At 38.1% G+C, this 27871-nt stretch overlaps 1 protein-coding gene across 1 annotated transcript in view; it reads right to left on the reverse strand.

Moving 5' to 3' along the window:
- The window catches only part of LOC108515225 (cytosolic carboxypeptidase 4-like), a 569984-nt gene that overhangs the window by 511087 nt on the left and 31026 nt on the right, over positions 1-27871 (reverse strand). Inside the window, exon 4 of the mRNA XM_017851917.1 lies at positions 9989-10169. Within this exon, the coding sequence (XP_017707406.1) occupies positions 9989-10169 (181 nt within the window). The remainder of the gene's footprint in view (positions 1-9988; positions 10170-27871) is intronic.

Below are 27871 nucleotides of genomic sequence, written 5' to 3' on the forward strand. Positions count from 1 at the left end.
CTCACCATCAGAGAAATGCAAATCAAAACCACAATGAGATACCATCTCACACCAGTTAGAATGGCAATCATTAAAAAGTCAGGAAACAACAGGTGCTGGAGAGGATGTGGAGAAATAGGAACACTTTTACACTGTTGGTGGGGCTGTAAACTAGTTCAACCATTGTGGAAAACAGTGTGACGATTCCTCAAGGATCTAGAACCAGAAATACCACTTGACCCAGCCATCCCATTACTGGGTATATACCCAAAGGATTATAAATCATGCTGCTGTAAAGACACATGCACACGTATGTTTATTGCGGCACTATTCACAATAGCAAAGATTTCGAATCAACCCAAATGTCCATCAGTGACAGACTGGATTAAGAAAATGTGGCACATATACACCACGGAATATTATGCAGCCATAAAAAAGGATGAGTTTGTGTCCTTTGTAGGGACATGGATGCAGCTGGAAACCATCATTCTCAGCAAACTATCACAAGAACAGAAAACCAAACACCGCATGTTCTCACTCATAAGTGGGAATTGAACAATGAGATCACTTGGACACAGGAAGGGGAACATCACATACTGGGGCCTGTTGTGGAGTCGGGGGGCGGGGATAGCATTAGGAGATATACCTAATGTAAACGATGAGTTAACGGGTACAGCACACCAACATGGTACATGTATACATATGTAATAAACCTGTATGTTGTACACATGTAACCTAGAACATAAAGTATAATAATAAAATAAAACTGAAACAACCAAAAAAAAAAAAAGAAAATAACCAGAAAAAAATCGCTAAGAATAAACAAAAGATTTATCTCTCTACAGTTTATAATGAGGAATTGTTTACATTAATTATGGCCCCATCTATACTAAAAAATGGTTATTTTTTAAACTGATCATTTAATTTGTATTTTTGCGATAGGAAGATGTGGTTAGTTTATAAATTATACTTCAAAATATATTATCCAATGAAAATTAAAATAGAATATTATCTTATGAAAGTTAAAATAGAAACATACTTAGATTTAGCTGATATACCTAAAGCTGTCAATTTATAGACAAATGGCTAAAATATCTCCTTCAACTTGCTAATAATGTTTTTCTCTGGGCAGCTTGACTCAGGAAGACCCTCTATGTTACAAAATTCCAGAGGCACTATGTAATTATAATAGATTATAATGTAAATGATGCCCTTTGGAATTATACAATGCAATAGTTGTGAATTTAGGTGCCTTTACATTTCTTCCTTAAGCTTTTTCTATACATATTGAATTGTTTATAATAATGATGTGTTATTGTTTCCACTGGAAACAATAAAATCATTTTGTTTTTGAAAACAATGAAGTCACATAGACACAGTGCTAAGAACCATACTAGGGCATGTTGAGTACTCCGTAAATAGATATTTTGCACTTATTTTCACCTGTTGCTAAAACTCTGCAGTCTACAGTGCTCAGATGCCCTTGACAGTTGACAGTAGGTTCTGCCAATGAGAAGCCCTAGAGAAAGATAGGAAGGCAAGTTGAGAAAGAAAAACACACCCTTTCTGTTTCCCAGTTCCAGTTAACAAGGCCAGAGCAACTGCCATCAAATGTGTCAATCCCTACTCCTTCAGCTCCCACAGAACCAACATTGCTGCACTCCATCAAAGGCATTAGCAGCAGGAAGAACCAAATGGTTATTTGCTATTTGGATACAGGCCACTCTAGACTCCTTCACCCTCTAGGCTGTGCCTGCTGTGCACTGAAGCCCTATCCAGATCAGTGTCCCTTCACAGAGTTCCAAACACCAGCCTCATGGAGCTCCTCAACCTGCTAGGTTCTGGTAACTCCTCCTCTTCCATTTGCATCCTCCATTATTACAGGCGGTAGCTGCCTCTACAGTTCTGGTAGCTGCCTCTGCAGTTCTTAATCTCCTGGGTTTTCTTTGTTTGTTTGTTTGTTTGTTTGTTTTTGCATCTTCTTTTGAACTTAGACTTCTACCACTTGCATGAACCTTGTATTCGATTTGTACTAATTCCTTTTATTAAGTCTTATTTTTGAAACACCTATTATCTTGGCTGTATCATGTATCATTTTTATAATTAGAAAACAAATGTATTTTATTTTCTTAAATGTTCTCATTTTACTGAGTACAACTCTTAAAATGTATTAGCCATTGTACTGTTCCCACTGTTCCCTTAGGAATTTCATTAAGTATTAGTGCCACTTTTCCCCTTCACCAATCTTAGGCACAGGCACTTTCTTTAAAGCCCAGTAGCATAGCTGAAACAAGACTGGAAGACTGATTAACCCTTAAATGGTCAATGATATAGCAACAGATAACTACTCAAAAAAATTAAAACTGATTATTAGTATAGCTGTTCTCATTCTCAAGAGGCTACTTGTCTCCTCTGGCCTCCTCCATAGGGCAGATGCTGTCTTTCCTCTGTGACCTACAGGGACCCCCTGGTTAGACCTGAGTATTCCCAATTTAAGGCTCAGGCGCATTGCTTCTTTCCCTTAAGGGCCCATTTTTCAGGCACCTTTTCCTGTTCCAGAATTTTCTCTGTTCCTGGAACAGGATGATTAACAGTGAGAATAACTAACATACTCATTGACTACACACTTCTTCCTGTCCACAGAGAAGCCTTCATGGGTATCAGCAGCATGGATTATAGTGAACATGGCAAGTATGCTCATTGCCATGATCTACAGGCCCAGCATCACTTGCTCCTGGGTTATCTGCATGATCCCATGTAGAAAAGGCAGCAGCTCAAGAAACAAATGAGACTGAAACTTTCCCCAGTCAATTCTTTGGGGTCTCAGAGAGTATCTTCCATTCTTACTTGTTCAAATAAAAAGTGACATACTTACTAATCACTCCTCTGTTTATTTAAATTCAACAGATCTGTGAAATCCAAAAGTCTGAGGACCACTGCTGCATGTTATTATATCAAAGGACTTTAAATACATTCAAAAGTAGAGCTGAGGTCAAAATGGGAAGGAAAAGGCATGGTCCAGCCCAGAGGTGGCAGTCTAAGCCCCTGGTGATCCTGGAGAGTTGAGTGAAAGCGGGTCGTGGAACAGAAGCCCCATGACAATAAATATTCACAGTCAGCTGCGTAGTGTTTGCAGCCAAAAGCTGGCAGTGACAGGGAAGGACATGGCATTCTCTAGTAGAGAAAGCTGGAAAGTCAAGGTAGAGTATCCAGGATCAAGCCAAGCTAGGAAGCGAGGATGAACCAATTCATTCATCCTGGGCAAGAATGACAGAAATCTGGGCAAAGTTGCGCCATGGCTTCTTCCAGGCACCCTGGATATGAAGGTCTGAGTCAGCAAGACGAATTTCAGAACCAACCAGGTGATGGGGCTGAGACTTTATTTATTAATCTCCATCCAAGGTTGGGAAGACCTGATAGACCAAAACAAACAGGGATTTGAAGTTAGCTCTCCCACAAGCTAGTCATACAACCTTGGGCATGGGGGTGTGTGTGTGTGTGTGTGTGTGTGTGTGTGTGTGTGTTTTCATTACCTAGACGATTTCTTATACCAGTTCCACCTTGAACTAGCTATGTAATTGTGGATAACTCATTTATTTCTTTAGTCTGTTTCTTTATCATTTGAATGACTGGGACTAAATAATATACAAGAATCTGCCCTGCAAGAACATGTTAAGGTTCTTACATTCTAATTCCCTTAAATAACTACAGCAAAGTAATGTAGGATAGACTTAAGTTCCTGGTTCTGTAACACCAGCTGTTTAAACTGCACTCAAAACTGAACCCCTGTTTGCTCCAGTTTTCTTATCTAGAAATTGCATAGAAGACCTACATTTGTTGGGCTATAGTGATGATTAAATAAGACAATATATGTAAAAGAACTAGCTTCTTTCTTGGTCCATAAAAGGTGCTGAATAATTTTTTAGATAGATTCTGTGAGTGCTCTTATTTTAAAGTCTTCACAACCCACAGTGGAGTAAACACTACTGGCACTAACTTTAAATGGTCCCAGATTGTTTAAATGGTCAAGATTTTTTATCTGATTTTTATAGTTTGATTTGTTTCCTCTAGTGCATTCAGCTATTATGTTTTAATACCTTGGTGTATTTACTTACAGTGGAGTCTTTGCTCTTTATTGCTGTTTGCTTCTGTTCCACAATGGCCTTGAAAAAAGATAATCAAGTTTTTAGAGTTGTATATACTCTAAGAATCAATATGCCCTGGTTCTCCTGTAAATAAAATGTTAGACTGTGTGTTGACTTTATAAAAATTATTTTGTCACTACCGCCCAACAACCAAGATAAAAAGGTTGGGAATCATCCTTGAATTTCTTCTCCCTCACCCCGTGCTCGTTATACATCATTTCTACCTTTGATGCAGTTCAGGAATCACCTGTCTTCACCCCACTCACCACTCTAATCCAGCCACCAATTATCACTTCTGTTCTAACAAGATCTGTTGGGTGCCCATTCTTTTTTTACCCCACCTTGGGAAGACTTTTAAGTGTCAAGGAACCGCTGGATCAGTCCTGATTTACTTAGAACTCAGCCCAATTCAACACAAACTTCCAGGCCAGAAAGATGACAAAATGTTTGTTTGTTTGTTTTTGAAATTAACATAACCTTTCATATTTGTATTTTCTTTTCCTCTTCAGACAAGTTGCTAAGAGATCCTTGGCTTGGCAGGACTCCCTAAATTTTGCTGGGAAATCATGCCTTTATTCCACTGGCCACTCTTACCAAAAGCTATCAGCCACTCTCAGAAGCTCCATCACCATCACCACAAAAGGAAACTGGTCTACTTTTACTCATTATTGCAAGCTCCATAAGGTCCATTTTTATTTGTGAGAGAGAAGTAAAGCTTTGTAGTTTAAGTGCCAAGTTCAGGTTTTGGTTCTCTAATCTTTATGCAAGGATTGCCTCTTTGCTGATCAGACAACACACAGTCCACATTAATCACATCTATTGAACATAGTACTGGAAGTCCCAGCCACAGCAATCAGACAAGAAATAAAGGGCATCCAAATCAGTAAATAGGAAGTCAAACTGTCACTGTTTGCCAATGGTATGATTGTATACCTAGAAAACCCTAAAGACTCATCCAAATAGCTCTCACATCTAATAAATGAATTCAGTAAAGTTTCAGGATACAAAATCAATATACACAAATCAGTAGCACGGCTATACACCAACAGCAACCGAGCTGAGAATCAAATCAAGAACTCAGTCACTTTTGCAACAGCTGTAAAAATAAATAAATAAACAAATAACCTAGAAATACACTTAACCAAGGAGGTAAAATACCTCTACTAGGAAAACAAAACACTGCTGAAAAAAAAAAAAAAACATAGGTGACACAAACAAATGGAAACACATCCCATGCTCATGGATAGGTAGAGTCAATATTGTGAAAATAACCATGCTGCCAAAAGCAGTCTACAGAGTAAATGTAATTCCCATTAAAATACCATCATCATTCTTCAAATAACTAGAAAAAACAATCCTAAAATTCATATGAAACAAACAAACGAAAAAGAGCCCGCATAACCAAAGCAGTACTAAGAAAAAAGAACAAATCTGGAGGCATCTTTTTACCTGACTTCAATTATACTATAAGGCTATAGTTACCAAAACAGCATGGTGCTAGCATAAAAATACGCATGTAGACCAATGGAACAAAATAGAAAACCCAGAAATAAAGCCAATACTTAACAACCAAGTGATCTTTGACAAAGCACACAAAAGCATAAAGTGAGAAAAGGGCATGCTATTCAACAAATGGTGCTGGGGTAAGTGGCAAGCCACATGTATAGAATGAAACTAGATCCTCATCTCTCACCTTATACAAAAATCAACTCAAGATGGATCAAAGACTTAAATCTAAGACCTGAAACCATAAAAATTCCAGAAGATAATATTGTAAAAACTCTTCTAGGCACTGGCTTAGGCAAAGAATTCATGACTAAGAACCCAAAAGCAAATGTTGCAACAACAAAATAGATGAGACCTAATTAAACTAAAAAGCTCCTGCACAGCAAAAGAAATAATCAGCAGAGTAAACAGACAACCCAGAGTGGGAGAAAAATCCTTGCAAACTATGCATCCAACAAAGGACTAATATCCAAAATCTACAAGGAACTCAAACAAAATAGCAAGAACAAAACTCCTATCAAAAAGTGGGCAAAGGACATGAATAGACAGTTCTCAAAAGATATACAAGTAGCCAAGAAACATATGAAAAAAAATACTCAACATCACTAATTATCAGGGAAATGCAAATTAAAACCACAATGAGATACCACCTTACTCCTGCAACAATTACCATAATTAAAAATTCAAAATGTAATAGATGTTAGCATGGATGTGGTGCAAAGAGATCACTTTTACACTGCTGATAGGAATGTAAACTCGTACAACCACTATGAAAAAACAGTATGGAGATTCCTTAAAGAAATAAAAGTAGAACTACCATTCGATCCAGTAATCCCACTACTGGATATCTACCCAAAGGAAAAGAAGTCATTATATGAAAAAGACACTTGAACATGCATGTTTACAGCAGCACAATTCACAACTGCAGAGATATGGAACCAATCTAAGTGCCATCAACCAATGAGTTGATAAAGAAAATGTGATATATATATATATGTATAGATAGATAGATAGATATAGATATAGATATATAGATATAGATATCTCACCATGAAATAAAATGGAATGAAATAATGGACTTTGCAGTAACTTCGATGGAGTTGGAGACTATTATTCTAAGTGAAGTAACTCAGGAATTGAAAACCAAATATCGTAAGTTTTCATTTGTAAGTGGGAGCTAAGCTATGAGGACACGAAGGCATGAGAATGATATACTGGACTTTGGAGACTTGTCGTGGAAGGGTTGGGGAGTGAGGAATAAAAGACTACATATTGGATACAATGTACACTGCTCGGGTGATGGGTGCACAAAAATCCCAGAAATTACCACTAAAATGACTTATCCATGTAACCAAAAAAAACCTCTTTCCCCAAAACTGTTAAAATACATTACAAAGGACAAAAGACCACAGTGTCACAAAAAGGAGCCTATTAATAAGAATATACTCAGAGAAAATCACGAAGATGAGAACATCAGAAAAAATACCATATACAGAAGATTTAGGTGAACCGCATCAAGGTTGGAGAGAACTTCACATGGGGAAGTTCAGGCATGGATGAGGGGGATTAGGTTTTATCCATGGGATATCCTAAGGGAGGAATGATTAAAATGGGTGAAGCTCACAGGACAAAGATGAAAACACAGTAAGACATAAATCCACCTGATTATACACAACAGAGTAGGCAGGCCCTGAAGTAAAATGTCAATCACAGAACTAGTTCAAGCAGAAATTAGATAAACCATGTGTTAGGTATGTTCTAAGGAGGGCTCAGGCACTGAGACTTTTAAGCTCTTTTATGATGAGACATTATACATTCAGGCAGTCTCAAGTTTTTTCATAAAATGTTGTGCTATGACCTGTGGATTTTTCCTTCAGTAGAATAACACTACGATTTCCAAGTCCCTTTCAGCCAAAATTGTTTGGGTAATCCAAGTGATTTACAAAGTGCCTTGAGCTCCATGATGAAAGATGCTATATAAATAAAAAGGTAATTTTAGTCATAATAAATAATGGTAATGATGATAAATGCCAGTGTCATTAAGAAGAAGCTGGCCTGCCATTTGGGAACCCAAAGCAACCAGCTATGAGCTGGAAATAGTGTGTGTCCAGGCCAGGACGATACTCAGTGACTGAGATCACATTAACCTTTAAACCAGAGATCTGGATAAAGCCCCTGATTTGGAGGTGTAAGCATTTAACATTGAAGAAACTATAATACTTAATCCCTGAGCTTGAATATTGCCTTGGGCTTCTGAGACCTTTTCCAGAATGGTCAACAGGGAGCATATTGTCTTCCTCTTCTAACAGAAGAGAAAACTGACTAGGGCAGGAGAAAAGCCAGAATTCCCAACGAATCTTATGACTCTAGATCCAGGGCTCTTTCATTCTCTACTGGACCTCAGACAATTTCAGCGAAGGAGAGATTCGGAAAAGAGCCAGTTTGGATGAGAAATGTCAAAATGGGATCATGTCCCTCAAGATGCCTTGCATAACTGTTTTTCATCCATTTAGGCTGAGAAAGCTTGCTAGTAAAATCCTTGGCTGCTCAAGCAGGGAGGAGCCATTCACTGATGTCCCAGAGCTGTTCTCTGCCGTTAAAGGAGCACATAGCAAGAGCCAGCTGAGTTCTGTTTGACCAGGAGTGAACACTGCTTTGGGCCTTTCAAGCTTGAGAGCTCAGAAGGCTAATTGCTTTCCAAGGTCTGATCGAGTTTCTTAGTGAAGGACTTGGCATCCCATTTTCCCATGTGCTTAAAGGCCAATCAGTCACCACAGAGAAAGAGAAGAAACCCTGCTCTCTGCCCAACATTCTCTGCCCTCAAATAATCACCATAAAAAAATTAAATAAAATGAAATCCAGCAACTGCTAAGCTGGGAGGAGCTCACCTGTGAAGAACACATAGGTGTCTTATCTCTCTCTCTCTCTCTCTCTCTCTCTCTCTCTCTCTCTCTCTCTGTGTGTGTGTGTGTGTGTGTGTGTGTGTGTGTGTGTACTGAAATATTATTTTTATGGTCTGTAGTTTGTACTTGCTTTCCTTTAACATAGTTTAACATATTTCATCATTTGGAATTTATGCTTTTCATCTTTTTGTAATTTATCATCTTCATAATTTTAACCTTTTTAATTTATCTATCTTTGGTGCTTATCTTTTGAAGCTAGTCTATTCTCGGCTGTTTAACACTTAAATTTTTTCTTAAAAAATGAATTATTTCATTTTCTTACATCATTCTTATTTAAGTCATTTTCATTTTATCTCTTTGAAGTTTTGGTTTTGTTTAGTATTTCTTTGTAATTCTCATTTTATCTCTTTCATTTAACAATTTTAATATTGCTATATTTTATGGTTGTCTAAATTCTTTTTTGCTTCTTTGATACTAATTTTTTTATTAAAAATACATTTTCCATTTGTAGATTTTGAATTTTTTTCCTTCAATATTTTCCGTTTATCTTGTATTCTCTTTTTCTTATAGGATATAATGTCCATTCCTATAGTAAAAAGAATCATCTATTATCATGGCAAGGGGCTTTATCCTTTGCCCACAAAGTTTGAAAGACGTCTTTGTGGACGTTAATCCTGTCACCCTCATGCACCACCTATGTGACTTTGGGTGCCTCATCTGATGTCTGGACCTCAGCTCACAAACTCTGAGAATGTGGCCCATTTCGATGGAGCTCACCAGGCATGGAAACCATCTTTCCCATCATATATTTCGAAGAGTTCTGTAAGGGCTAGGTAAAGAGAAGAATGACCTCAACCTTCTATTTTTCAGCCAACATTTTATTTAGCTAGAGGGACACCATTATTATAACTGTATCCTATTATATCTGACTGAGAATAAAGATTTCCCTGTAGTAAATATTAATAAGTAAATAAAAGCGTTGGTCTTACTCTGAAGAAATCACAGTTTGAGCCCTGACTTTGTCATTAACCCACCATGTGATTCGGACAAATCATTTGATTACCCTGGACACCAGTTTCCTCCTTTTTAAAAGAAAATGTTAAACTAGATTTTCCTCTGCTATTAATTGCCTATGATTCTATAGCTTCCTATTTTTTTAACTTATTTATTTTGAAGAGACCGGGTCTCACTGTGTTGCCCAGACTGGTCTTGCACTACTGGTCTCAAGCGATCCTCCTGCCTAGGTCTCAACTCTATACTTTTCTATTCAGAGAAACCATGAGACTGACATCAGTGTGTATGGAAAGTATACTGTTATTTGTACCAGAAAACAGAAAACCAAGAGTTTATTCCTGGCAGAGTACCGAGGCCTCTCCAATCACGCCCACTTGGTGAAATGACATTGTTACTATGGTAGCATAAATGTAGTTGGGCTGAGCCAGGTGTCTGACATACTTGCCGTTGATGACACCGTCTGGGTTGAGCATGGGTATGATCTTGAAGATGAAGTTTTCCCTCAAGAGCCTAGCCACAGGGTCACTGCTGACCAGGAACTCCAAGGTACCCTTCATCACCCAACTGGCATTGCTCTCTCCTGGATGAACTCGAGCAGTGATCACCTGATATGGACGATGTCCTGCAGAAAAAGGGACATAAGAAGATTAAACCCAAATTTGCTTTCCATTTCCATCAAGATGGTCTCCAGAGGACCAGATTTTCACATGATTGGCATGAGGTTTTAAATAGATTGATTGTTTCTAACACATATCTGATCTATGTTTACCCATTTTCCATCTGCCTCTGTGGTCTGCAAGACTCAAGAAAGTATGAAGGTACAGCTCAAGGCTGTCATCAAAAATGTAACTACTTGGTGGTATGAAAAGAACCCAAAAAGCAGATTTTATCAAGATCACAAAAAAAAAAACTAACTCTCCAGAGTTCAATAGCATGATGCCAGATGTCACAGATCTCAGATTAAATATTATCTTCATCCCTCACCACCTCTGGGATCTCAAGCAAATGAATTAATTTCTTTGACACTATCTCCTATCTATAAAATGGGGACAATAATACTGACCTTATGTGGTTGTTATAAAACACAAAAAGATGTAAATATAAAGCACTCACTATGTTGACTGCCATTCAGTACGTGTTAGCTATATCCCTCCTCATTTGTAAAGTCTGTGGGTGGGATGATCCCTCTCATTCTTTAGCAGAAATAGAAAGCAAGTAACAGAAGCAGTGTGTTTGGAACTCCACGATTGTAAGACATTGAACCCAATCCTTGAGAGAGATTTGACAGAAGAGTTCAATACGTGGAAGCTCAATCTTGGAGTCACAATGCTTGCTTCACTTTGCAAAGGGAGTCAGGAAAACATTCTCCACCCAGTTACAGGTAGTATATTGACATGAACAGTCTTTATGGAGAATGCACTGATGAGGGAAAGATAGGAATGTTTTCCCTCCTTTGTTTATAGAAGATAACTGGAGTATCGTACTGCTGAAATGCTTTCTAAAGCCATGTCTGGGCTCAGGTGAAAAATGTGTTTTGATTGATTTAGTGATGTCTGTCTTCCATATACTCAGGGAAGAAACGGTAAGGTTGCAGCATCATATCAAGAACTCACCATGTCTACTCTAACCCTTTGTTCAATTTTGTGGTTTTTTTATGACTAATTTTTCCTTTTGTATTCTCATCCAATTCCCATTGCTCCTAAACTTCCTCTAATGACAAGTACTAAGTATTTGCTAAGTGTAAATACACCAGCCGCTGAACAACCTGAAAGTTAATAAGCTAGTAAATTCTTTCCATATTATTCAAACCACTTTAAGTTCAAATGTCTTTTATTTCCTTAAACAGTAACATTTTTATTAATTTATTTATAATTGACATACAATCATTAGACATATTTATGTTTATGGGATATAACGTGATGTTTCAGTGTATGTATACATTGTATAATGACCAAATCTGTGTAATTACCATATTCATTATTTTAAATAGTTATCATTTCTTTGGAGTGATAATATTCAAAACATTCTTTTTTAGCTATCTTGAAATGTGCATTACATTATTATTTGCTCTAGTCACCCTACTGTGTAACAGAAAACCAGAATTTATTCTTCCTAACTGTAATTTTGTATACATTGACCATCTTCCCCTGTTTCTCCCTTGCCACTACCATGCCCAGCTCCTGGTAACCACTATTCTACTCATTATGGAGGTCCCTCAAAAAATTAAAAATAGAACTATCATATGATTCAGCAATACCACTACTGTGTATATATCCAAAGTAAATAAAATCAGCATTTTGAAAGATATCTGCACTCCCATGTTTATTGCAGGCACCTTGATCATGTTTACTGAATTTCTGTGTTATTCACAACAGACAAGATATAGACTCTACCTAAATGTCCAACTACAGATGAATATGTGTGTGTGTGTATATATGTAATATAGTATATATTATATTATGTATTATATATATTATACATATACACACATATATATCATTGTATGTATATGTGACTATATGTGTGTGTATATACATATATACATACATATACACACACACACACATAGATAAAATGGAATACTATTCAACCATCAAACAAAATGAAATTCTGTCATTTTAAGCAACATGGATGAGCCTGGAGGACACTGTATTAGGTGAAATAAGACACACACAGAAAGACAAACATGATATGATCTTACTCATATATAGAATCTAAAAAAAGTAGCCTTTTTGAGGATACAAATTGTGTCTCAAATTGTGCACAAAGAAAGAAAAAATTGAATATCTCTTGATAACAGAGCTAAAGAATAGGCAATGGAAGATATAAAGAAAACACCTTTAAGTTATAGAATTATGTTATTATCATCAACTAAGACCAAAAAAAAAACTCAACACTATATGTCTCTTCCATATTTCTGCTGACAGCCATTAATCCACTGAGGTCTAGATTTAAGGGGTGTAGATCAGTGCATTTTTACTGACTATGGTGAAAACAGGTCACTTCACCTCCTTGTAGGTCACCTATACACTGGAGGTAACACTCAGCTATATTTTCCCTTAAGCAGATGTCTTGAGCATCTTCCAAGAACTGCAGGAGCACTGGGTAGAAAAAGTTGAATAAATTATAGTCCTCGTTCTCTAAGAGTCCATAGTGTATGTCAGTAGTGACAAATATGAAAGAAAATAATTACAAGTGAGCTAATGGAGGTGTATACAAAACACCAAAATCGACATGACTGAGAAAGTTAAGGCCATTTCCAGAGATGTGATGGTATTCACACTGGGTCTTGCAGAATAAGTGTTATTTACCAGCTGGAGACAGTGAGGAGGGTCTTCTGAACAAAGAAAGGGACATATGCCAAAACCAGTGGCGCAAAAGTCGGTGAATTAAAAAATGAAGACAAGTTACGTGTGACTTAAGCAAAGGGCTAGAGAAGGTGGAACATAAATTTTAAAAAGTAAGCTAGTATTAAACTGGTAAGATCCTTTCTTATATATTTTGTTTAGGGATTTGGACTTCATCCTGTAGATCAGACACTCTCAACCATAGAGTCAGTGTCTCACTGATATCCTGTGATAAGTAACAGGGTATATTGCAGAGTCATCAGTTACCAATAAAAGTGCCAGTGTTTGCTTATGATATTACATACATGGCACAAACTGCCAGTCACCTGCCCAGTAGCCTTTCTCCCTTTCTTTCTTATTACCAGAACCCTGATTTTTGAAGGGGAAGGAATTTGCCCATATTAAAATATTAGCTTCATGGATCCTGTTGTAGGTAGGAGTGGCCATGTGACACAGTTGTGTTCAGTGAGATGTAAATGTTACTAGACTGTGAGTCTTTTGGGAAAACTAATTAAAGGGAACAGTTTCATCTGGTAAATGTCTACTTGGTTTTTGTGTCTTGTCCTTTGCCCTTCTTCTTCCTCCAGTTTTGCACATAGATGTGATACCTTCAGATGAGAAAGCCAACTTGAGAATCAAAGTCACATGCTAAAGATGGCAACCATAAAAGTAGAGGGAGCCAGGGTTCCTACCAAATTCCTTAAGCAGCTATACCACATTTTCACTAGCTTCTTCATTACTTCCGGATATTTGAGAATAGTAAACCAATATTTGGTTAGGCCACTGTACTCAAGTTTTTGCTACACCCTGTCAAATTCAATGTAAGATCAGATTTAAAGTCATCCCTATAATAATATTACCTTGAATAACATGCATTCATGTGTGCTTTCTAGATTGTGGAGAAGAGAGTGATATAGTTGTAGGGAGAATGATATTTGACATGTGTGTTTTAGAAAAGAACAATTGAGAACCACTATCTTAAGAAAAAGGGAGTTGATAAATTTTCATCTGAAGCAATATATGCCAAAGACTGCTTTATAAAATTAATTCTGAAATTATTGTAGATGGCACGTTTACCCAATCAGAGACAGTACAGCATAGTGAATTAGAGAACAACTTTAGGAGCCGTATTTCCAGGGTTCAAATTCCAGCCTCACCATTTTTAACGTGAGATGAGTTATGTAAGTTTCTGAAAAAACTGAGCAATGGATTTGTCTTACTTTTTCCGGGCTTCCATAGCAGAATACCATAGACTGGGTGGCTTATAAACAACAGAAATTTCTTTTTCACAGTTCTGGAGGCAGAGAAATCCATGATTAAATCCAGCAAACTCTGTGTCTGGTGAGGGTCCGCCTTCTGTTTCTTAGATGACCTTCTTTTTACTGTGTCTTCACATGTGGAAGGGACAACTGAATTCCCTCAAGACTCTTTTCTTAAAGTACTAATCCCATTTATGAGGGCACTACCCTCATGACCTAATCAACTTCCAAAGGCTCCACCTTCTAACACCATCGCTTTGGGAATTAGGATTTCAGCACAGAAATTTTGGGAGGACATACATATTCAGTCCATAGATTAGGTGTTCTGTATATAGGACGAATGACTCACTAACTGAAACTTTCTAAAAAAAAATGTTGGAAAGAAGGAGATGTACAGTTAGCTAGCTGGGCACAACTGAAATTAACTGGAGGTCAACTTTCCTACTATATCATTTGCTCACAGTTCCTTTTGCTTCTTCCAAAGCAAGCTGTGTTGGCATGCCAACAAAAAGCTTGTTTCGAAATAAAGGGGCTTGATGAATTTGTACCCAATCAGTATCCTATTTTCAATTCTATAACTCCATATCACTCTCTTTGTGATTTTTGAACTATGTTCATTTGCAGCATATTGGACAACAATGGTAAGTGCTTTCAGCCCAGCAAGAAGAAATAAAAAATGGCTTAAGCTCTTGTAAATTTTTTACACTAACAAAACACTTCCATCGTCTGGGCCAGTTGGCTTCCATTGCCTGATATACCCAGTACAATGCAATACATTAATCAATAAACCAAATGCAAGCTCTAACAGAGAGCCATCAACAATGTGTTTCTTTCCATTGGAGAGTCAAGTTGATAATCTGCTGTGTTGTAATACACCACAAGACCTTGCAGGCTGTTCTAGTATCCTGAAGAAGCAAATGGGGAAAACGATGGATTCTCATGAAGACATAAGCAGTATTTTAGCCAGTTCTAGTTGGCTTTCCTCTCTTCCCCTCTGTGATTTAAGACAATTTTGCAGTCATGTTGGTAAGTTAAACTTACAAGACCATTCAGTTGTAGCAGAAAATGGTACTCCAGAGAACTCATAATGGACAACAGCCGTAAATAGTATGCATCACACATACCATGTGATTTTTTCTTGCAATTGACAATCTCAGTCTTAGTAACTCATGTCTGCTTAGGGTCAGGCAAAAAGTGCCAGATATTTGCATTTATTTTTTTCTGCAATTAATAAAATATGTTTCAGAGACCACCATAGTCTATGGCGGAGTCATGGTTTGGACAGATTTTAATTCTTAAAGCTACATATTGAATTTATAGTGGTAATGACATCTGTAAAGAGAGATTAGGAACAAGTAGGGGATTGAATAATGCCTAAGAGATATCCGGCCTTTAGGCCAATGAAAAGTTGAGTAAAAACTGAAGACATGTATGATGATAAACGTGTGCCCAACTATATAAACATCCATTCATTCATTTCTTCTTTCTTTCAACAATATATATTAAGCTCCTACTGGCACTCTGCAGGGTTCTGTAGATTACAAGATAAATAATGGTTTTTTTGCCCTCAGGAAGCTAGTAACAGTCTGGTAGGAAAGACAGGCACACAGATAATTACAATCCAATGTGATCAGGGTCATTCATCAGGATATTTTCAAACATAGTGGAATAATCATTGTGACATCATTTATACTAATGCAAACAACTGCAAATGACTTAAACACACTTTCATAGGAAAGTAGTTCAGGAAACAATATGCAAAACAGAATGCTATGCAGCCATTAAAAATGACACATAAGTTTTTTTCTGTCAACACAAAAAGATATCTGTGATATAATGGTGACTGAAAAAAAAAAACAGAGGATAGAGTACATCACAGAAGGATCCTATTTGTATGTAGCTGTAAAATTTATCAAAAGGTATCTATATAGAGAGACAGCTGCAAGTAGTGGTAATCTAGGTGATTTTTAGGTCATCTTTATCCCTATCTGGAATGTTTGCTTTTTTAGAGAATAATAATCATGTGTCAATTTCACAAAGGCAAAGTATTTTCAAATACTAAGGCACCACAGGAGAGGAAGAGTAAAAAAATGAATTTTGACAGAAAAGGTAACATTTGATCTGGTCTGTCTAGTTTAAGTGTTTGCCAAGTAAAGAAAAGAAAAAAGAAAAGTAGTAGAAATGGCTTAAGTAGATCTATTTGCAAACAACTGAGGTCATAAAGTGCATAATACCCAAGGAAAAGTGAAGTGGTTTAATGTGACTAAAGCACAGGCCATTTGGAAGGCAAGAGAAGGAATGAAGGTACAAAAACTAAGTTTGTGTCTGCTTCTGCAGCCCTTTCTGGGGCATACTAAGGGTTTGGGAGCAATCTTGCATGCTATGGAAGCACCACAAAAACAAAACAAAACAAAACAAAACATAAAAAACATTATGCAAAGGTATGATCCTATGGGGCTTCTTGGAGTTGAAGAATTAGATAGTGGAATTAAGGGGCAGAAGAAATGGCCAGGTGAGCAGGTTTGATTTCAAAGTGGAATCATGCAGCTAACATGAAGTCCAGCAATCCTAGGAGAGAGTGTATATAGACCTGATAGAAGGAAAACAGGATGAGGAAGGAAGGAGACAGGAAACAGGAGTGGAAAAGGAAGTGGAAAGATTCTGAGAAAAACAAATTAAAATGAGAAAAAATTGTATATATAAGACACATGCTACTATGTTTTCCAAAAAAGGTATATACTATGCACATTTTATGCACTGTGCATTTTTCATTTACCAATATATCTTGAAGATGTTTCTATATCAATATTAAAAGATGTTTCTATCTTTTTTATTAGTTTTATTGTGATATAATTTACACAAAATAAATTTTACCTATTTTAGTGTTACAAGTCAATAAATTTTGACACATGTATACAGCGTCGTAAAACCAAATGAAATTATTATTATCATCTCCAATATTCCCCTCATTTCACTTTGCAGGCAATCCCTTCACCCCACCGCTAGCCTCTGGCAACCACCGATTTGCTTTTTATCACCATAGTGCTTTCTTTTCTGGAATGTCATAATAATTAAATCATACAGTGTGGGTAGTGATGGCTCACACCTGTAATCCCAGCACTTTGGCAGGCTGAGGTAGGCAGATCACCTGAGGTCAGGATTTCAAGACCAGCCTGGTCAACATGGCAAAACCTCGTCTTAACTAAAAAAATATGAAAATTAGCCGGGCATGGTGGTGCACACCTGTAATCCCAGCTACTCAGGAGGCTGAGGCAGGAGAATTGCTTGAACTCAGGAGGCAGAGGTTGCAGTGAGCCAAGATCGCACCACTGCACTCCAGGCTGGGTGACAAGAACAAAACTCCGTCTCAAAAAAAAAAAACAAAACAAAACAAACAAAAAAAAGCATGCAGTATATAACTTTTCTGCCTGGCTTCTTTAACTTAGCATAATACTTTTGAGAGCTATCTATATTGTTGGATGCATCAATAATTTATTTTAATCACTGAGTTGTATTCCAGAGTACCACATAGCAGTGAATATGCCACAATTTGTTTATTCTCTCACCTCTTGACAGACATTTGAGTTCTTTCCGGTTTAGGGCCATTATGAATAAAGTTGTTACCATCAAAGAACGTTGTTGGGTACAATGTTCCATATACAACAATTAGGTCAAGTTTGTTAGTCATATTGTCTATATTCTAACCAATATTATATCTGCTTGTTTTGTGAATTATTGAGAGGGTTATGTTAATATCTCCAAAGATGATTGTGGATTTGTCTATTCCACATTATAATGTTGTCAATTCTTTCTTTATTTTTAGGCTATGTTATTCACTGCATGCAGATTTAGAATTATTATATTTCCCTGTTTAACTGAACTTTTTGTCATCATAAGATATCTCTCCACTTCTCCTAAGGCATTGCCTTAAGCTCTCCTTTGTGTGTATAAATACAGCTTTTCTGGCTTTTTTTGGTTAGTATTTAAAATACATATATTTTTCATCACTTTACTTTCAGTGTTTCCATAACTTCACAAGTATTTGTCTTTTGAAGCACCATATGGTTGTATATTGTATTTTATTTAGTCTAGCACTGTTTTATTTTAATTGAAGCATTTAATCAATTTCCATTTGATATAATTAATGATTTATATTGGCATAATGCTATCAATTTACTATTTGCTCTCCATTTGTCCTAACATACGATCAATTCTTTTTCCCATCTGACCTTCATTTGGATTGATTGTTTTCTTCCCATTGTTTCTTTTTTCTCCTCTATTAGCTTAAGTTATATATCCTTCTATTCTTTTTCAGCAGTTACCTTAGAGATTACAAGGTACTTCTCTGATTTATTATAGTGTAATATAATCTACTATATTTTAGTTTCCACTACATATCCTAAAATCCATAACACATTTACATTTATTGTGTAATAAAGTCAATATTGATTTAAACCACATATTTACCCTTTTAGTTACTCCTCACTCCTTGCTGCATCTACAAACTTTCATCAGGTTTCATTTTCCTCCTGCCTGAAACTCACCTTTCAGTGTTTCTTCCGATATGAATCTGCTGGCAGTGAACATATGCATGTCTTGTTTGTCTGACAGTGAATTCAATTTATCCTCAGTTTTGAAAAATATTTTTGTTGGGCATAAAATCCTATCACCCCTGCTCATAACCTCTCCATTTTCCACATCTCTCTCTGTTTCTTCCACCAGTGTGCAAGAACTTGACAGCTTTTAACAGTCTTTAGGTACCTGGAAACTTGTCTCCTCATTTTACAGAAATAGAAATGTGTCTTTTTGTTTTCTGTTGTATGTGTTCTTTTTCATGTTTTCCAAGATAAGAAAAAAAACTTTTATTGAAATTTCCAAATTATGGAACTTCCTTCTACTCCTTATTTTTTTTATTGTTTTCTGTTGATTCTCTTAAAGTTTCCAGGAAGATAATCCTAACACCTGCAAATAATAAAGTATTTTCTTCTCTTCAAAAGCTGTATCAATTATTACTGATACCTTTCTAATTTCTTAGAATTTCCTCAATACCGCAAAATAAAAAGAATCCTTTAAATTCATGCCATGTTATTACAACTGGTAGATATATAACATAGTAACAAATAATTCTGACTAGCTCTGTTCAAATGTGTGGGATTGTATGTAAACACATTCATGGCATTTTTATAGCACCTTGCAGCAGAGAAGGCCTTTTCACCTGTATTATTCCTTCGGTATTGTGAGTAAATCTGTGAAGTAGGCAAGGCAGGAATTATCACTCTCTTGCTTGTAAGGCAAGAAAAGAGAGAAAGCAAGGGAAAATCTTAGGTGTTCTGAATCAAAATCCAATATTCTTTTCATTTCATTATGTATTCTTTTGCCTGTATACATTTAAGAGGAAGGCCAAAATGAATCTTATTGAGACAAAATATGATATAGTGAAGAAACAAGTACCATGTAAATCATGAATTGGAAGACTTTGGTTTGAGATCTCGTTCTGCCTCTTACTGATTGAATGGATTTGGGACAATTAAAATATTTTGAAATCTCTGTTCTCTACCCATAAAGCAAGGCTCTCTTAAGTCTTTGCTGCACTAAATTTAATGATTATCAATGGCAATGTGAAACAGGGTAGATGAAAGTCAAACTTTTTAGCCAATGGTTTCAATCTGCTTTAATTCTATTGGTTCCTTCAGTATTCTTTTAGTAAAGCTGCTAGCAGGAAGCAAAATTACATGGAGCTTCTTCATCTCTCTTTTGGTCTTTTCCAATATTCAGATGCAAGTGCTAATAAGCAGAAAAGTGGTCCAAAGTTGGGTGGCAGCAGAAGAAAATAGAAAGTGCAGGAAATTGCGGCTAATAATCGGCTTCAGAACAACCAAGTGTGAGTTGGCTTTCTCTTGCTGGGACACAATTCTTTCCCAGATGAGCAGGGTTTGTCTGCACCCAAGCTGTCTTTTACAAACTCTTAAGCTTTGATCTTTCTGACCCATATACCACCGGAATAAGAAACTGACCAGATTATCATTTCCAAACCATTTACCTTCGCCAGAACTTGTTCATCTTCAGCCCTACCCACCTTCCAGTGGCAGGAAGTGGCCCCAGACCCTGTCCTTCCCAGAACTTTGCACTCTGCCTTTTCCCCAAAACCTGACGTGTGACCTTGGTTACCTCTAGATGGCAAGGAGCCCAAGAAGCTGTGATGTCTTTCTGTGATGGGATGGATTTGCTTATTTTTCACCAAAAAGGTGTGGGGATTCATGCATTGGCAGAGGGGGTAACAGAGATTCTGATGGTCCTACTCACCACACTGGGGATTCCTGGGGGCAGCAGGGAGGAAAGCATGGAGGCAAAGGCTGACCATAGGCCCTTTGTAGCTGATAAGCTTTGGAAACTGATTGAAGGATAATGAACATTCTATTGGCAGCCTCCAAATTTTTTTCTTAACTCTTTTCAGCTTCTTCACAAATTGTAAGTAATACACACATTTTCCTATTAACGTCCAAGACCTTCAAGCCCCACCCTCTCTCTTTCCTTCTCTCTCAAACATATATCTCCCTTTCTTCTTCACTGCATTACTACAACCTCTTCCTTAACATCTGGTCCAGCCACACAGCAGCCTATGAGGTGTAAAAACAAAAACCTAAAGCTGATGGTATCACCTTCCAGGTAATACACTGTAGTAGAATCCACAGTCCTTAGTCTCCTCATTGAAAGTGTACCCCACTCCAGCTGGTCCAGCCAATTGGTCTCATTTTCTGTCACTCCTGAACCAAATACCCATCACTCTGATTTTTACTGTTCCCAAAACACACAGTGTCCTTTCCTTTTCATCCTCACTTCTTCTGCCTAGCAAACTGTCATTGTCCTCTCACCTGAAGCTTTTCTTGACGCCACAGGCAGAAATAATTCCCTTTTCCTGGGTCCCATGGCACATCATCTATGCAACTGCAAACAACTCACCATGTGACCTGCAGTCCATTTTCTTTCTTTCTTTTTTTTTTTTATAGTCACGGCTCCTATTAGAAGTTTTTCCATTTTCATATTTGGTCTCTTCCACCACCCTGCCTGCTTTCCATATCTTATTTCTCTGTTGTCCACATGGGAATTATTCAGAAAATACTTGCTGATTAGATAGGTGCAATTAACTGTAATTAGCTCCTGTCATTAACTCCTCCATGCCCAGTTATGTCACAACATAATCACTCATTTTTTATTCATTCTTTCATTCAAAGAATATTTATTTATTGAGGTCTTGAGATGCAACAGGCATTATAATAGGGACTATAGTTAAAGAGTTAAAGTCCCAGCCAAACAAGGTCTGGGAAGTGGAGAAGGGAGACAATAACATCATGGAAGTACTGTGAAGGTCCCAGGCTTGAGGTCCTGGGCATTAGTGGGTATTTACTTAAAGCAAGGCAATGGATTGAAAGAGGAGGAGTGGAATCATCATCTTAGAAAAGAAGGCTCTGGGGCTTCTCTGCCTATCGAGTAGCCGTTCTTTATTCCTTTACTCCCTTAATAAACTAGATTTCACTTGAAGAAGAAGAAGAAGAAAAGAAGAAGAAAAGAAGAAGAAGAAGAAGAAGAAGAAGAAGAAGAAGAAGAAGAAGGAGAAGGAAAGGAGAAGGAGAAGGAGAAGGAGAAGGAGAAGGAGAAGGAGAAGGAGAAGGAGAAGGAGAAGGAGAAGGAGAAGGAGAAAGGAGAAGGGAGAAGGAGAAGAAGGAGAAGAAAGAAGGAGGAGGAGGAGGAGGAGGAGGAGGAGGAGAAGAAGAAGAAGAAGAAGAAGAAGAAGAAGAAGAAGAAGAAGAAGAAGAAGAAGAAGAAGAGGAGGAAGGAGGAGGAGGAGGAGGAGGAGGAGGAAGAAAGAAGAAGAAGGGGGAGGGAGGGAGAGGGAGAAGGAGAAGGAGGAGGAGGAGGAGGAGGAGGAGGAGAAGAAGAAGAAGAAGAAGAAGAAGAAGAAGAAGAAGAAGAAGGAATTTTTAGAAGTCCAGATAGAAAAACCAGTTAGGATCCTCACATATGAAAATAAAACACAGCATATTACAACATGCTGGGAATAAAAAATAATACATCTGTGCTATAATGATACATAATATATACAGTATAATAATAAAGTATTTGGATTGGGTTTGAGAAATTTACTACACACATCTGTGCTTCAAATATCCGAAGGACACACACATCACTTTAAACTATTTGGACTGGATAGTGGTCACGCATCAGGACCCTTCCCTTTATGTGACCATTGAGAGTCTTCATCCATGAAGTGGCAGACAGGACCATGTGCCCATTAATGTATTCAACATTTATTGGGTATCATGTTCTGTGTGCCAAAGACTATACCAAACCCTGAGGATGTCAAGGAGTATTAGACAAAGTTTCTGTCCTCAAAGAACTCCCACTTTCCCCATGGGAAACCGATAGGTATTTATGGGAAGTGAAAGAATTTAAGCCTTTCATAAATTTTCCTCTACTAGAACAGTGTTTCTCAAACTCCAAAGTGTGTGTGAATCCTCTGGAGATCTTGCTGAAATGCAGATTCTGCTCCAATGAGTCTGCGGTAGTGCCTGAGACTCTGCATTTCTATCAAGCCCCCAGATGGTGCCAAAATTAAGGAATCAGACTTTTGAGGAGCAAAGCCCTCCCTGTTCAACAGAGATATAATACAAGCTGCATCAGTAATTTTATATTTTTTAGTAGCCACATTTTTAAAAAGCAATGTAAGGTGAAATTAATTTTAATAATATATTTTAACCCAATAGAGAGTAAAATGACTATTTCAATATGTTATCATATGAAAAATGATGAATGAGACATAGGTATTGAGCGAAACTTTTTGGTGCTAGCAGACTTTTGGGGTGTACTTTATACTTGTAACACAGAGCAATTTGGACTGATCACTTTTAATTACTCAATAGCCTCAGATGGCTCGTGGCTGCTGGATTGAATGATACAGCCCTAGACCCTCTGCCAACTTCCTAACTAAAGCCCCTCACCATGCTGAATAGTAAAAGTTTATTGTACCCCAGTGGAACAGAGCTGAGACACTGAGAAAATGAATAACAGAATAAGGTTTTTTCCCCTCAAAATATTCTGTTTTGTTGCCTTCTTTCTCACAAAACTATCCAATTTCAAAATATTACAAACTCATATTTTTTTGCAAAGGGTAATCTTGCCTTCTTATTTTGTACCCTCTGTCTCTAAACTATAAGAAAGTGAGCTCACATAATGGGGATAAATGAAAAGAAAATCAGCAAATCTATTCCTGGGCAATTTTCAGATAACCAAGAGGAAGTGGTGTAATCGAGGCTGAGATAACAATTTTAGACTCTGCATAAAGATGAGCCAATCCATCTGCATTCCCTCATCTGCATCAAACTATACAGATTTTTCTGGAAATTTTGTTATATTATAATATGCTGGGAATAAAAAATAATACATCTGTGCTATAATGATACATAATATATACAGTATAATAATAAAGTATTTGGATTGGGTTTGAGAAATTTACTACACACAGAAATGGCAGTCACTTGGGAGAAGTGTGTAATCGCATCAGGAAAATTGCAGACAGATGCTGTGCACCCACCCCCATCAGTCTATCAGCTGATTTCACTTAGGGACGTTTGCAACTGTGCCACAGACCTGCCGGCTGGCTCACTTGTATCCCATGCTACTAGCTCCTTTGCCCCCAAATCTCCCTGGTAGAATTAACATTGCCAGGAGGAAAGCATTAACGGCTTCCCTCAAGCTTCAGGAGTTCTCATGAAAGCTCCTGACACCTCAAGGCTACCAAGGGTGGGGCCATATCACTTCTGTTTGGCTGTTCATGGCCAAGTCTCAAGCAATCTCCTTCCAGAGCTCCTGCCCTGAGCACTACCTCAATGAAGCCACATGGTACAGCAACCTCTAGACACATAACCAAAATGAGATGGGAAGGGGACCGTGACATGCTCCACGAAGATTCATTCAACACATCCCACCCTGTTACACTTTATTACATTTCGCCAGGCTTAGACATATTATAAAGCACTGAGAGATAAGAATCTTGAAGAAAGAGAAAGCTATTGATTTAATTCAGAAAACTGTGAAATACATTCTAGCGAATAATTTTGCTCTCAGGTCAGATACGTTTCTTGCTCTGCTCTTTCCCACATTATTTGCCTGAAAAAAAAGTATTAGAACAGGAGAAGGATCCAAAATCCTTGAGGAAGCAGGCTCTGGGCTCCGGGACAGAGTTTCCTCTAGAAGCAAAGTATCTTCCCCTGCGGCACTGCAGTGGGCTGAAGTGGGTCAGCTTTGTTACAGGATGCCATTACACGTCAGCAAAGAAGGGCAGGGAATAGGTGAGAGGAATGAGAGGAAACAATGTGAACTCATGTGCAATGAAATGTTTCATTATTTTTATTTTTTTGAGATGGAGTCTCACTCTGTCGCCCAGGCTGGCGTACAGTGGCACAATCATGGCTCACTGCAACCTTCGCCTCCCAGGTTCAAGAGATTCTCCTGCCTCAGCCTCCCAAGTAGCTGGGATTACAGGCGCCACCACCATGCCCAGCTAATTTTTCCCTTTTTAGTAGAGGTGGGGTTTCACCATGTTGGTCAGACTGGTCTTGAACTCCCGACCTTCAGTAACCCACCTGTCTTAGCCTCCCAAAGTGCTGGGATTCCAGGTGTGAGCCATTGCACCCGGCCCAATGAAGTATTTCAGATAAGCAAAGAGGATTTTTTTTTTTTTTTTTTACATACTGAACTCCTACTCTCTTCAGTGCAGCGTCTCTCAGGAATCTTGCGCTTCCCCCAAACCCTTTCCAGCTCCAGCTATTTAAGACAGCTGACATCTAGACAGCAGAAAAACCACCACATGAGAACAGCACAATGAAGAAATGACAATCCTGAGCCATAAGGACCAATAAGGTAGAAGGTGAAAATGTAAGAGTGTGAAACCGAAAAACAGATGTCACCAGCTGACACCAGAGCAGAGCCATTCAAAACGGAAACCGTGCCAGGAAATTTCTATATCTAGGTTACTTGCTTTGAGAGGTGGATTGTTTTACTCTCACGAAGCTTAGCATAGTTCGGGTCATTTGCAGAGTTCTGGAGGTGTTCAAGGAATGAGGGAAAATCAGCAATAGGGAAGTGGCCTTGCTGCTTTGTTACTCCACAAACAGAATTACGAGCTGTTATGGGCTTATGTGAATTTAAATAGAGCTATTATATTTTAAAATTAAGGCTGAGCTGCTGGTTTATGGTAAGAAATAGAAGGAGGGAGGAAGGAAAGAAATCAGAAAAAAATAAAAAGAAAGAGAATGAGAATTATTATTATTGTTATTGTTACTGCTGCCACTGTTCCACTCAAAATGACTACAGTGGTGGCCTGCCAGTTCTCCACTTACATAACCTGACAAGGGTATTTCAGATTCCCAGTTGCTTGGCAACCTGCCTTTTATGTTTAAGCCATTTAAATATATTCACTTTTTGAATTAGGTATATTCACAGATGACTGGGCAACAAGAAAGGGCCCCTGGCAAGCAAGAGCTCCTAGGATGTGTGGAATCAACAGAGTGTGTGGGGAGCAGGTCTGGTCAGAGAGCCTGACGGAGAATATTAGTGACACATTTAGGCCTGAAAATGGGAAATTGAGATCCGCATACAAAGTCTTTTGCTGCTTGCAAACAGTCTCAAAGACTTATTTCTGGCCCCTTCTTTTCAAAGTTTACTTCTGCCATCCTAAAACCTTCTTGTGGGTCTGTGTGGCATACCAGCAGTGGCCTGAGACAATGGCTTAAAAACCCAGCACTTGGGCTGAGATGGGTGGGTTACTGAAGGTCGGGGAGTCCAAGCCTGACCAACCCGGTGAAACCCCACCTCTACTAAAAAGGTAAAAATTAGCTGTGCATGGTGGTGGCACCCGTAATCCCAGCTACTCGGGAGGCTGAGGCAAAAGAATCTCTTGAACCTGGGAGGTGGAGTTTGCAGTGAGCGGGGATTGTGCCACTGTATGCCAGCCTGGGCAACAGAGTGAGACTCTAAGCCATTCTCTGTTATCCTTCTCTGTTGAGGACTGTCCAAGTTCAGGCATATCCCCCGCTTCCCCACCCCCCCATTCCCCTGGGCCTGATGTGGGGAAGGTACCCTGCATCGCCACCCTTCTAGTCAACTCTTCTGGAAATGGGGAGTGGGGTCCCACAAGACATCTATATCACAGAGGTACCTGGCACCCAGAGCAATACTAAGTCCCATCATTTCCATCTCCTAAATACCTTTTTGGGTATTTTCCATCCTCTCCATTCCTATTTCTTCCAAATATTCAGTAGCTACCCATTGGCCTCAAGATAAAATCAAGACTTCTTACTGAGGCACAAGGCCCTTCATGATCTGCCTTCCCAGTGGGGAGATAGATGTTCACCCCATGCCGCAGACCCCCATCTGCACCCCCACAGTACAATTTGGTTCAAATACTCTGTTCTGCTCCTGATCTTTGTACAGGCCCCTCCTTCTGCAGGAAAGCCCTCTCATGCCCTCTCTTCTTGACCAGCTCCCTTGGATTTCGTTTACCTCACATTTCACCCATTCTGGGATTCCTTTCTTTCCTCCTTTAGAGACTGAATTAAGTACTCCCGTGCCTGTGCTCCTACGCTATCTGGCCCTGATTTCTACCATGGCGTAGGTCATTTCAGTCGATCCTGCCTTGTACTTCTAGATTTCTCTATCTATCTTGAGCCAGAACAAGCCTCAAGGCAGGGAAGACACACAGGGTCTTTTACCCCTAAGTTTCTGGTCTGCCTGGAGCCAACACACTTTGTAAGATTCAGAAAAATATTTGAGATCTGAAAAAAAAAAAAATGCATTGGCTCCAAAATATGAAAAGAAACTATTAAATTGAAATAAACATTTAATTGTCCAAAAAATAGAATATTATGTCAACTTCATTAATTGTTAAATTTAGTATTCATAAGAATGTCATTGACTTTGAAAGCAATTTGTAGGTAAGATTTTCACACTTCACAAGAATTCCCAATTACAGACAATGATGACAAAAGAATCACTCATAAATTAAATATCATCCATAACCAAATAGTTATAAAAACAAACATGAGATTATTTCAAATTCAGTGACAAAAAGGATATTTAATGTGGGTTGTGATTGCATTTTATTATGTTTAATATGCTATATGATGGGTCCTCCAATTCTTAAAGTATCTCAGGCCTACAAAAGATTTTAAAAGGGCCCTGAGTATATGTGTTTAATTCAATTTTGTTTCCCCAGTAATTAGAAACCAGCACAGTGACTGGTACACACATACACACACACACACACACACGCACACACATATTATAAATAATGTAGATTAGAACAACAAAGATAGTGAGTAGAATATTGCCCTTTCTGAAAATAAGGCAGACATTAAAGGCAAGAATTTTAAAAGTTCTACTGTGTAGCCATTAAGAGACGTGGCTCCAGAGACGATTCATATGGGAATGAGTAGCTTTCAAAGGACACAGTTTGAAAGTTGGAGCCTAATAAAACAGATTTTTAAGCCATGCATGGGCATGAGTGGCCTTGTAAATGAACAGGAAGTTAATGGAAATACTTCTTTTTTCTTTCAGGGTTTAGAGACAGAGAGAAAGACAAACACCAAAGAAACAGAGAGAATGACACAGATGGATGGATAGGGTATAGGGAGGGAGAGAAGGAGGGGGGAGGGAGAGAGGGA

The sequence above is a fragment of the Rhinopithecus bieti genome, unplaced genomic scaffold (genome assembly GCF_001698545.2).
Source record: "Rhinopithecus bieti isolate Rb0 unplaced genomic scaffold, ASM169854v2 scaffold_34886, whole genome shotgun sequence".
NCBI classification, from domain to species: Eukaryota; Metazoa; Chordata; class Mammalia; order Primates; family Cercopithecidae; genus Rhinopithecus; species Rhinopithecus bieti.